Source organism: Etheostoma spectabile, unplaced genomic scaffold (genome assembly GCF_008692095.1).
Source record: "Etheostoma spectabile isolate EspeVRDwgs_2016 unplaced genomic scaffold, UIUC_Espe_1.0 scaffold00003701, whole genome shotgun sequence".
NCBI lineage: Eukaryota > Metazoa > Chordata > Actinopteri > Perciformes > Percidae > Etheostoma > Etheostoma spectabile.
Genome location: NW_022603060.1, coordinates 110,206 through 122,087, shown reverse-complemented (window position 1 = coordinate 122,087; position 11,882 = coordinate 110,206). Strand labels below are relative to the sequence as shown.

At 38.7% G+C, this 11,882-nt stretch overlaps 1 protein-coding gene across 1 annotated transcript; it reads left to right on the top strand.

Moving 5' to 3' along the window:
* The first annotated feature begins 1,866 nt into the window (after positions 1–1,866).
* LOC116676744 (B-cell receptor CD22-like) lies at positions 1,867–5,697 on the top strand. The gene is made up of 5 exons (XM_032507651.1): positions 1,867–2,013; positions 3,460–3,596; positions 4,474–4,560; positions 5,051–5,133; positions 5,607–5,697. The coding sequence occupies exons 1-5, from the start codon at positions 1,896–1,898 to the stop codon at positions 5,695–5,697; spliced, it is 516 nt and encodes a 171-aa protein (XP_032363542.1). The 5' UTR covers positions 1,867–1,895.
* Positions 5,698–11,882: the final 6,185 nt, after the last annotated feature.

The window sequence follows — 11,882 nt, the reverse complement described above, 5'->3', positions numbered from 1 at the left end:
TATCTATCTATCTATCTATCTATCTATCTATCTATCTATCTATCTATCTATCTATCTATCTATCTTATAGAAGAGAAATTATAACAAATAAGTATAGTGTTTAAAATAAAGAAAAAAAAACATTAAGGACAAGACACACACACACACACACACACACACACACACACACACACACACACACACACAGAATCAAGATTTTACCACACACAAAAAAAACAGAAGCTCACTACTTACTTTCTTCTTCCTCATTCACTACACAACAGATTAAACTCTGCTGATCATCATTTCACAGGTAAGAAAGTATATCAATGTGTGTCGTCTAAAATTACAGTGATGTTTTTGTATGAGGAAAAAGTTAAAATGAGCTTTTTCTAAATTGCTTGTTTAACTTTAATATTTTCTGTCACCTAAACTTAAACGTCAGTTGATTAAGTCAAAATTTTGGGTTAGGAAATCAGTATAAAACGATCTCCCTCGTGGGAAATTAGTGATTTATCTCAGTTTGATTTATTTTACACACAAGGCAAGGCAGAGTTAGAGCTTAGATTCCGTATTTTAAGCGCTATTATTAGTTACATTAAACAACAGCATCCACAAAATGCTACTTAAAATTTTAATTACTTTCCTGAAGGAGATTCTCTTCGATCTATTGTCTGAGTAAATCAATTGTAATTTTTTTTGCATCATTAGCAGAAATACTTTTTTGAAAGATTTAGTTTCAGCCTTTTCTCTCTCTTTATTTTTGTTTAAATGTCCAATGGTACATCTTTGTTTAATCACTTTATCTCCTCCAGCTGAGATGGTTCTTGCAGTCATTTTGCCCTTTGCTCTGATGCAAGGTCGGTAGTTCCTGATTTCACATGTAACGGGTATTTCAAGAGGTGGAAGTGTCGTTTTTCTTGTTGTTTTTTTCAGTAAAAGGAGAAGGATTGTGGTTAAGAGAGGATTGCATGTGCCATTGATTCGTCATGTCTACATTTTAAATACTTCAACGTTCCCCTATTCAGGTGTCTTTTTTTAAAATTTGGGGTGTGACGCTGCCCAAAAGCATCATGGGCCTCAATGACTCCTGTGTCAGTCCCATGTCGTCATCCCCAACAATGAGGAAGCAAACATCCAAAACTGCTCAGATGGTGAAATCTGCAGAAAAGGAAGCCTGACCGGTCAATGCACACACTCCTCACTATGACACCATACAAGTAGGTGGTCCTTTGTGACACAAATCTCACAAGTCATCATTTAACTGAACTGCCACCTCTGAAGCAACACTCAAGCAATCTAAATGCGTGTAGCGTTGACAATGTCTTACTTTGGTGACTTCTGAAAAAACTGTGACTGTGTATGGATTAAGCAAAATAAGACTTCTCATGTTAATCAGTGAGCTTTAGAGGTGTTGGTAGGTGTGTTTTTTCACTTTGGACAAAGCCAGGGTATCGGTTTACCCCTGCGTCTAATCTTTATGCTAAGCTAACCATGTCCTGACTCTGTACTGTACTTCACACACAGACATTAAAATGTGATGTTAATCTTCTCATCTAACTCTTAGTAAGAAAGTAAATGAGCATATTTCCCAAATTGTTAAACTATTCCTTTAAAGCTGACCTGGGCAAATAGCAGCTTGCAGGCTGGATCCATGTGACCTACAAGGCCATCATGAGAACTTATAAAAGGTGACAATTAAAATGTAAATTTTTGCTTACATTTAATGCACTATTTCTTTTGCCATATTTACTTAAACTTTTACATCATATTATAGTTTTTCAAGTGTCATTTTTTGTTATTTCCTTGGTAGCTTTTTGATTAATACTGTGCTTTATTTCATCAACTGTTAAGTAATTCATTTGTTTTCCTATCTCTTTTTGCAAAAGCAGAGTCTGGAGGATGGACAGACAATCATGGCGTCCACACTGAGCTTCACCCCCTCAGCCGAGTTGTTCTATTCTGTCTCCGACCCGCTGACAAAAGAGGGCAGCAGCCAGCCGTCTTCAGCGACTCAGAGTCTCGACGTCTTGTGTGGAGAGAGTGAAAGTAAAAAAAAGACCTCTCTGAAAAGTTCTCTCTTCAAGGCTGACAATTCATTAGTAAGAAAGTGTACTTAAAGTACCAAAAGTAAAAGCACTCATTACACAGAATGGCTACTTTCAACAAAATAGAAAAACATGGCGCTTCTACTTCATATACTGCAGTGTAGCTCAACCTATAAAACATGACTGTATTTGTTGAATATATTTTGTATTATTTATTGGAATCTGTAAGGTAGCTAGTAACTAAAGTTATCAAAATAAATACAGTGGTGTAAACAGTACATATTATCTTCTAAATTGTAGTAGAGTATAAGTAAAAACAGTAAAAGGACAGTACTTGATTAAATGTAATTCATTACTTTCCACAAGTGAGGGGACTTGGGACACAAGTCAAAAAAGTGTGGAGACCACTCCTTAGACCAAATGATCACAGAAAGCTTTATTGAGGAAACAATGTAAGTCTAAAATGTCCCTCATTTAGCAACACATGGTTGTTTTCTCTTTGAACTTCAGAGTAATACCCAGATACTGATTAATTTATTCATTTTTTGTGTAATTTGACAAGTTCTTCATCCCTTACTTCACCTGTCCTCATTGTGAAGATGACAATGATGCAGATGTATTGCCCATTAGGTTGACAAGTGTGTTAGATACAGAACAACGTTGGCTTGTTTCATCATGACTGCGTCACACTTGACCTAAAGGGGATTTTTCTTCTTTTTTTTGAACAGACGGAAGTTTTTCTTAAACCAGTCAGTGTTTGAAGAGCTGAACTTGTCTTAACTTGGTGTTGACGAAAGCAATTAACCACTCAGGTATATGGCTGCATGACACAAGGGGCCTTTGTTACTGCATGGCAGACAGTGGTACTGTGTACTGTGTGATAGTGGTGGAAGAAAAACTCTTTTACTTTTACTTAAGAAATACTCGTTGACAAGTAAAAGTCATGCATTCAAAATTTACAAATGTGTTAACAGCAAAAGTAAAAGTACTTATCATGCAAAATGGACTATTTGAAAACAATTCAATAATTGCACTTATAATAGTTATAATTATAATTGTCAATGTATTAATGTTTACATCACTCACTTAAGATGGATGCAAAATTGCACTTACTTTAAACACAGCTGGGTAGTTTGTGATCAATAAAGTCTTATCTTGATGTAACAATAGGTCATCATTTATTTGTGTTTGTTATTTTATTTATGGTGTTTTGTATTATTAATCAACAGTTTAAAAGAGAGAGACTCACATGCACTCAGGGCCGGCCCGGCTACCAAAACAAAGAACCGAGAAGACACACAACAGACACAAAAGAGGAAATGTGACTTAGTTATCTGCTCAGGACACCTTTACTCCATTATATCTTTACATTGCAATTTTTTTTTTGCTGCAATGTTATTAATGTTCTGAACGTTTTCTGGTTTTCCCACAGATACTCTTAGAGTCCCCGTGGCAACGCTGGTTACGCCTGGTCCTGTTTCTGAGGGCGGTACTGTGACATTTACATGTTGGAGTGATGCTAACCCTCCCGTGAGCTTTTACACCTGGTACAGAGCCGTCAGTGGAAAGGTAAGAGACAATCTTTCGGTTTCCTTTTTTACACCTGCTCTATGTGGACAAAAGTATGTGGACACTGCTCTTGTGATGTTTTCATGGATTTTTACTCTGCAGCTGATTGTTGGTTTGAGCTAAACTCTTTAGCTCCAACAGCAAGGGGGTCTTAATGCTGCAGCATACAATGATATTTAACACAAAGTGCACAGAGCCAGCTCCATAAAGAGATGATTTTCACACTTTTGTGTGGAAGAACTTGACTTGCACAGAGCCCTGACCGCAAACCCATTCAACACCTTCGGGATGAACTGGAACACAAACTGCAAGCCAGACCTCATTAATAGACCGTTTCCAATGTTCTTGTTACTAAATGGGAAGAAATTCCTGCAGGCACGTTCAAAAGTCCGGTGCAACGCCAGGACTCAGAAGAATGGAAGCTTCTATAGCAGCAGATTAGTGTTTTTGAAGAAGATGTTTAGAGCTGCCTCCGCTTATAGTTGATTAGTCAAATAATTGGTTGTTTTGGTCTTAGTCAACTAAGATTTCTTAAGTAGATAAGTCCTTTTTCATGCTTTGTTCATGTATGAACATAGAGGCAGATGAGCGCCCACCCTGAGCCATGGTTCTGCTCGAGGTTTCTGCCTCTTAAAGGAAGTTTTTCCCTGCCTCTGTTGCCTAGTGCTTGCTCTTGATGGGAACTGTTGGGTTCTGTAAATAAGATCACAGAGTACGGTCTAGACCGGCTCTTTGATGAAAAGCGCAGTGAGATAACTGTTGTGATTGGCGCTATGTACTGTAAAAAAAATTGAATTGAAATTAAATGAACTAAAACAGCACAGAGGGTTATTGGGTTCACATTAACTGGAACATGTATCACCTCTCCTCATCTCAGCTGACTAAGAAGGGGGAAGAAGAAATGCAGGTCCTGCGGGGGGGGGGGTGTCTGTGTGACGCTCAAAGCACGAGGGGCTCTAAGAGGGTGTGAAGGGTGTCTCTGGAGGCGCCACGACAGGTGGGAGTCACAACATGAAGCAACACTATAACTGCTTCATCATGCCAGTGCTCTCACTCTGGTCATCGGCACATGCGCTGCCTTGGAATCTTCAGTTAGGGAATATCTTGTGATTAATGATTCATGAGTGAGAGTAATCCACTTCACTAGTTAAGGATTCACCCCCTACTGATGTGGACGTGATTCACATTCACGAGAGATGATCTACCTAACGATCTACAGTAAAATACACACAAACTGGACACAGAGCTTGTTTTTTTTGTAGTATTTGTTGTGAAACATAATCCGTGCATCTGCCCCATGATTTGGATCTGCTCCATAATTAAATGGGCTCTTCCTTGGCCCATGCTACACCCTTCCACCTCATTTCCACTGATAAAAGCTGCTTCTTTTTTCCCCCCGACTCTTAATAACCTGTTTTCTTGTTCTTCAGTTGTGTTTCAATTCTGTTGTTCAGGCCGCGGCGAGAGTTTTGTTCCCCACAACATATGTGGAGTGTCGCTGGTCCTACGTCATAACTGTTGCTGTGGATGTGTACAAGTATCAATAAGAATGGAGTGATTGCAATTTCTACCTTCTCATTTCCTTCCTACACATTTCCCATTGTTTTAGAGCAGTGGTTCTCAAACCTTTTCAATAATGCACGTAACAAAAGACCTTGTGACTGAAAAACACTTAAACGCTACTTCAAAAGTTTAGAAACCATAACTTAATGTATTATTATTATTATTATTATTTCAGGGAAGTATGCATGAGTCATTTTTTCTAAAAACATCTCACTACAGTACTCCAAAAAAAACCTACCTGAGAAACCCACTTGAGAAACATTGTTTTAGAGGGTTAGAGGTTTCTTAGTGTAATATTATATCAAGATGTTGTAATTGAATTATAAGACACTCCCAGACATGCTGGTGTAATAATTTATGTTCATCTTGGTGCTCTCCGAAAAAAAACATCTGTCTTAGGAATTTTTGCAACATTCCTTCTCCGTTTGTTTTTCTTCTCATCCCAAGTATTTCCAGGAGGCTGAAGGAGGCTGAAGGTAAGCACCCACCTCAGTCAGAGAAAGTGGCCGGCAGCCAGACAAGAGACAGTGAGAAATGATCCCCCGCACAGCGCTAGTTTTGACATTGTCTGCAAAACAGGGTCTAGTCACTGTCTCGTCTATCTGACATCCTTCGCCCTCTGTTTGACTGAAGCAGGAAGTCGGGGTGACTAATCTTCAAATATGTAACACGTTTCATTCTGTCCTTTGAAAAAGTGAGTCTCTTCCCTGCAGCATTCACAAAATAAACAAATCTAATTCATTTTCAAAATATACAAGTACATGAGTACATCGTCTTAAACATACAATCTTTACAACATACATAGCCTACAATTTATGCTTTTAGGGGTCTCTCAAGCAAAACAATAACACAAGACGCAATTTGGTGGCGTTGTGAAGTATCGCGGGATCATACTTCACAAGCCGTTGCGGTCATTGCACTTAGCTTCCTTCAGTCGGGAGTTGTTTTATTTAATTTAGTATCTTTTCTTTCATTGTGCATATTATTCATGTGGATTTGTAATTTTATCATCTTGTTTATGATATATGCGTATGTTGTTTGTAATGTCGTTAAGCTACTGGGACATGAATTTCCCCTTGGGAATCCATATATATATATATATATATATATATATATATATATATATATATATATATATATATATAAGGGGAAATCGGCTGGTTTGGCATGTAGTTGCATCATGTGGTCATGTGACCTGTTGCCAATTAGAAAGTGGCTAGTTTACCAGTTTCAATCAGTAGTTCCTTACCTCTTGCTGAGCCTTGTGTGGATTCCCCTGTCGTGCAGGGTGATGGCCACATGCTTGTGGAGACACACTGCCTCCTAGTGGTGAGACTGCACCGGGTGACACTTGCATGTACGTAGCCTTAACATTGTATTTTGTTGTGACTTGCATGATATTTTATAGTGATTTTCATGATATTTTGTAGTTCCTTTTGCATGACATGCCATAGTGAATTGTGTAAACAGGTGTGTAGTGCGTGTCCTTGTTGGTGTTGGGCCTGCTGTCTTGAGGAGAGTAAGACCAAGTTCTCTGCCATCTAATTTATTATTTTAACTAATCTATCTTTGCTATTTTATTGGGATTCTTTTAAACTTTGTAATAAAACCAAACCTGTTTTTTGTTCAATATTTGCCTCCTGTTATTTCTTCCTGTCTTGGGAGAGGCAGAGTAACCTATTAAGGGTTAAAAGGGTTCCTCCTGACCCTCAACAGGAGGTGGTGTTGACAAGTTTAAGGGTTCTATGTGCTCCGGCACTACATATACTGTATATAAATACATGACAAATAAAACAATTACTGGGAACATTTTCAGTGCCTAACACGTGCAAAAAGTAAATGCTATTTTGAGCGTGAACGTTTATACGTGACCTCTGAGAACTGTTTACTTAACCCGGAGGTCACTTTTACTATTTGCTCCACTGCCAAAGTAATGACACAACATGATCCCAGTTTACATTCCTTTTACTTCCTCTTTTTATAGCCCCTCTAACGACGTATCACAGAGTAGTGAAATGCAGTCGTAGTATTGCTCTCTCATCCTGAAATACTAAAAAACATGCTCAATGTAAGCACCCAAGGCTGCGGTTAGAGTTGTTCAAAGCACCTTTTTTAACTTTCACAAAGTCAAGGTCAACATTTATGTAACTCTAAATACATTTCACTGTATCTGGGTGTGGTTGATGTCAAATCAGCTTTGGCTTCCATGCAAGTTGAAATGTGTGTATGAATATGAAGGAAGATGTTTATTGGATTAATAGGATTTCTTTTATTTTCTCAGCATATTGAGCGTAAGGGAGAACAACCCTACTGTAACCTGAGGACCTGCAGTGTCACCACTGACTAGGACCAACTCCTACATACATTCATGGTGATAAATCATCTTATTTTCTGTCAGACACACTATGTTTCGACACAGGATATCTCACTAACTGTTGGACATGTGCACATGTGTCAGTTGTGAAAAGTAGGATTAATATTAATAATAAATTGAGAGGAAGTAGGAAGAAAAGGGCAAAGTAGCATTTATATGTCTATCTCCAGACATGTTGGAACATGTTCTGACATGTTTGAGCATGCTCCATTTACCAAAATCTCTTGAAGTGGATATAATTGGTTAAAAATGTCTTGTTGTCACCTTGGGATAGAGGGAAACGTAATTTCGATCTCTTTGTATGTTTTAACATGTGAAGAAATTGACAATAAAGCAGACTTTGACTTTGAAAAGAGACACTAAAGGCTCAGTAAAAACAGGTTTGAAGCCAAAAGCACGACTCTGTGACCAGGCTGGTAAAATAAGAAGTTCAAGTTTACCCAAGGTCAAAAATGCACAAAAGTCAAAAGCAGGTAGGGAAGTTTACAGTCACTACGTTTACATGAACACCAATAGTTCACTATTATTCCAAATATGACAATATTCCATATTTGATACAGATCATGTAAACAGCATATTCCAAATAAGGCCTTTTTCAGAATATATCATTTTCAGATTAAGACGTGGGCTATTCCGGTATTTTTCAGATTTTAGAGGACTTGTTTGGACATGTACACATTGGGAATATGCATCTCATTCGGGGTTTTCACCGCAGGTTTATGGTCAGCTCTGTGTGTGCTATGGTTTCTGTACACAAATCAACCAGCCAACAGTTTGCGAGGCTGCAGACTTAAGACTTGGGCATATCCTGGTGAAGTCAATGAGAGATGCATCACACCTACTGTTTGATCACAATACTTGTACTAGATCTTAAACATTTTTTTTTTTGTTCAGTTTTATTGACTTCTCTGACATACAGATCAATGTATTAATTATGGCAATTATGGCATTATTAATGAGTGTCATCAAATAAACTGGAAAACACTTTTTTTTTTTTTTTTTACCAACTAGCCTCGAAAGCCAAAAACGAGGCCCTCTCCTGACGTTTCCGACTAGGAGAACTCCATCGCCGTGGAAGCAAATTTCAAACATCAACCGCCACCTAAATTGACCTGAGCAATTTGGTTGAAATTGTCCTTGAAGAAGTCTAACTAAGTATGTTAAAGCTTCATTTTTAAAGTTTTAGCATTCTTTGAAGCTGTTTGATGCCAAGCTGTTGCTTTTTCAGCCACCTTGGTAACAAGCAGCTCACGGTGACAACATAAACTTCTGTCTTGGTTGGAAAATGTAACAACTGCATAACATAACTGTCCATATACAGTATGATGATCAAATCCTCCTCGCGCAGAACCCAGAATGAGATCAGAGTCATGTCCGGGTCTCCGACAGCATACCAAACTCCCCCATCCTCCAAAAATGTGACAGGAAGCACTGCAATGGGGGTTACTTCAATCTTTGCTTTGAATTCACGCTTTGTTTATTTTCTATGGTGCCGATCTGACTGTTGTCTGGCTGTGATGCTGAATGCCTGCCTAATGTGATTAAATTGGTGGCAGTTTAGTCTGTCTGTGTGTCTGTGTGTGTTTGAGTCCTAAAAATAGACAATCTGTGTCTAAGCGTCTGTGGGCCAAATGCCAAAGCGTGTCTTTTCCTGCCTTCTCTAAAGGTTGTACTGCAAGTGCCAATTTCCATCATTTAATGTTTGGAAGACGTTTTTTTTGCTCCGTTATTGCCAGTAATAAATGTAATAAGAAACAGCATCAGGTACATTTCTTGTAACTTTCTGTGTGCTCATAACATATTCACAGAGCAAAAAGAATAAAGGAAAACTTGCATCTGCCAGTTATTTGCATGCAGCCTCCCCCACTCGCCCATTCACTGCTGCATTCCTCGCATTCCTCCATTCAACAGAGGTCAGGAAAGAGAGAGAGAAAAAAATACAGATAAAAAGGGGATGATATCCGGAACGTGGGCGGTTAGGGAAATGGTTAGTGGGCCTGTGAAAACCTCTATTGAAGACAAGCCCCCCCAACATACACACACACACACACACACACACAGCTGCTCCACTACCCCATATGGCATTATCTTTGATGACAAAAGAAGGGCGAGCGAGTCATCTCTGCAACCGTTATGACGTATGTTTCCGTGCATCACTTTCACTGGCCCGGAGTTCAGCAGTTCAGCATTTGATGCTAAACACCATCTGTGAGCTGATATAAGTAACATATACATATAAAAAAAAAGGATGGGAGATGGGTTTTGGGGACGCTTGAGGAATTCAAAATGCAGCTCTCAAGTTTCTGCATCCTGGTGGGTGGTGAATGAATTATCACAAACATTTCATTAGAAGCAGGAAACCAGTAGCTTCTTGGAAACTCTGCAACGTCATTCCTCAGATGCAATTTGAACTCACTGACAGTGCAGAAGCCACACACAATTTGGCACAAGCCAAATTAAGTGAGTAACATAATGACGCTACAATTTAGATTTTCAGCTGACACTTTCACCCAGAGATACTTAAACTGGGTGAGTAAATGGGACTTATTCAACAGATGCTTCTGCTTATATTCTACCCTGTCTCCAAAAAAAATGACCATTCCTACAACTAATTTGCAGTAGTAAACATAACAGTAGGAAAACACCACCTGGATTATGGATTTTGTTCAACATAGGACACAAATGACTGCCACTGCAAAATGTAGCCTACATGTGGAATAAATCTGCAAAATACCACAGTCAACACATTTTTTTGTAGTTTTCCTGCAATAAATACACCTAGTACAAGCACTTGAGTTAGAGTTAACCCTCCTGTTGTCCTCTGGTTAAATTTGACCCCTTTAGAAAATGTCTATATCTGAAATATGGGTTTCTTTTTAACCAAATTACCACAAATAAAATGGATTGGATTCCTTTCAAAAGTCTTTGCAAATACAATTTGTTTACTTTCATTCCTCTGATCTTAACTATTCAAAAAAATTCATAATGTTTTTTTTTTAACTCTAATATTAGGTGTAATTCTATATAAAAAAGAGGGTTCTTGACCATGAATTCCAAAAAGTAGTGTAAAACTAGTGGTGGTAAGGTGGTGTTAGTAAAAACTAAAAAAAAACATCTGAAAAAGGGACGAAAATGTCAAATTTTAGTCAGTTTTTGACCCGTGAGGACAACACAACGGTTAAGGAAAGATTGTGACGGGAGATGAAGGAGGACCCAAAAGCAGAGGACAGCAGGTGGGTAGCAGAGGTTTAAAAAAAAGATTTTAAGCAAAAAAACCAAAATGAAGGAACCAGGAAAACCAAAAAACGGTGCACTGGGGCCGGCAAAGCCGCGCGGTGGGGAACTGGGCACGACCACATGACACGCCAACAAGGATCTGACACAAGACAAAGACAGCACAAAGACTAAATACAGGGGGTAACGAGAGGCAGGTGACAAGAGGGCTGGGAAACAGGTGCAAACATCAAGTAATCACAAGAGCGGGAAGACACAGGAAGTAAAACTAAAGGCCGGACAAAACAAAAACCCAACTTCAAAATAAAACAGGAAACAGAACAGACAGACACTCAGGGGAACACCAGACCAGAGGGGAACAAGACACACAAGACCAGGGAGGGAACTCGAAGAGGGAAGGAAAAACAGGATAAAAAAAATGGAACCATAACAGTAATCTTGGTTAATTATTGAAAAAGTCTACGCTGACTTGAAGCATGAGACAATAAGACTTGTAAAATATTTAACCAAAATTTTCCTTTGTGTAAATAGCCTAAAACTTGTGCTGCATCCAACCATCCACCCCAATCTCCTCCCAATAATAGCGTTTTTCCGTTACACGGTACCTGCTCGGCTCGGCTCGACCGCGGTGCCTCGTCCTCCTTTTTCCATTGCAGGTTAGTACGGCCTCAGGCGAGCGTGGCTGGTCATCCTAGCAGGAAACTGCCGTAACCTAACGCGACACACACACACACAGAACGGCGAAGGTGTGTTTGTTTCAAAAGAAGCAGGAGGCAGCAAAGCCGGCTAAACTGCTTAACCCTTGTGTTTTCTTCCCGTCAAAATTGAAAATCAACACTTTTGTTGATGCTTTTTATCAATTTTTTGTAACTTTTTCTTACGTTTTTGTCCCTTTTCTCAACACTTTAGACGCTTTTTTCCCAATGTTTGTCACTTTTTTTGACGTTTTCAACACTACTTAACACTAACTTATTAACTTTGGAATTTATGGTCAATAAACCTCATTTATAGGAAATTATACCTAATGTTTGAGTTAGAAAAGCAGATATTAGGAATGATTTTGACTTAAATTAAAGGAATGTATGTTGATGGATAATCACAAACTGGAATATGTC

Bases quoted from the DNA above. Each gene is read 5' to 3' on its own strand.
- LOC116676744 (XM_032507651.1), top strand. From the start codon at position 1,896: ATGGCGTCCACACTGAGCTTCACCCCCTCAGCCGAGTTGTTCTATTCT. The intron at 2,014-3,459 runs GTGGAGAGAGTG...GTTTTCCCACAG, and splicing joins TCAGAGTCTCGACGTCTTGT to ATACTCTTAGAGTCCCCGTG. The intron at 5,134-5,606 runs GTATCAATAAGA...TCTCATCCCAAG, and splicing joins GTTGCTGTGGATGTGTACAA to TATTTCCAGGAGGCTGAAGG.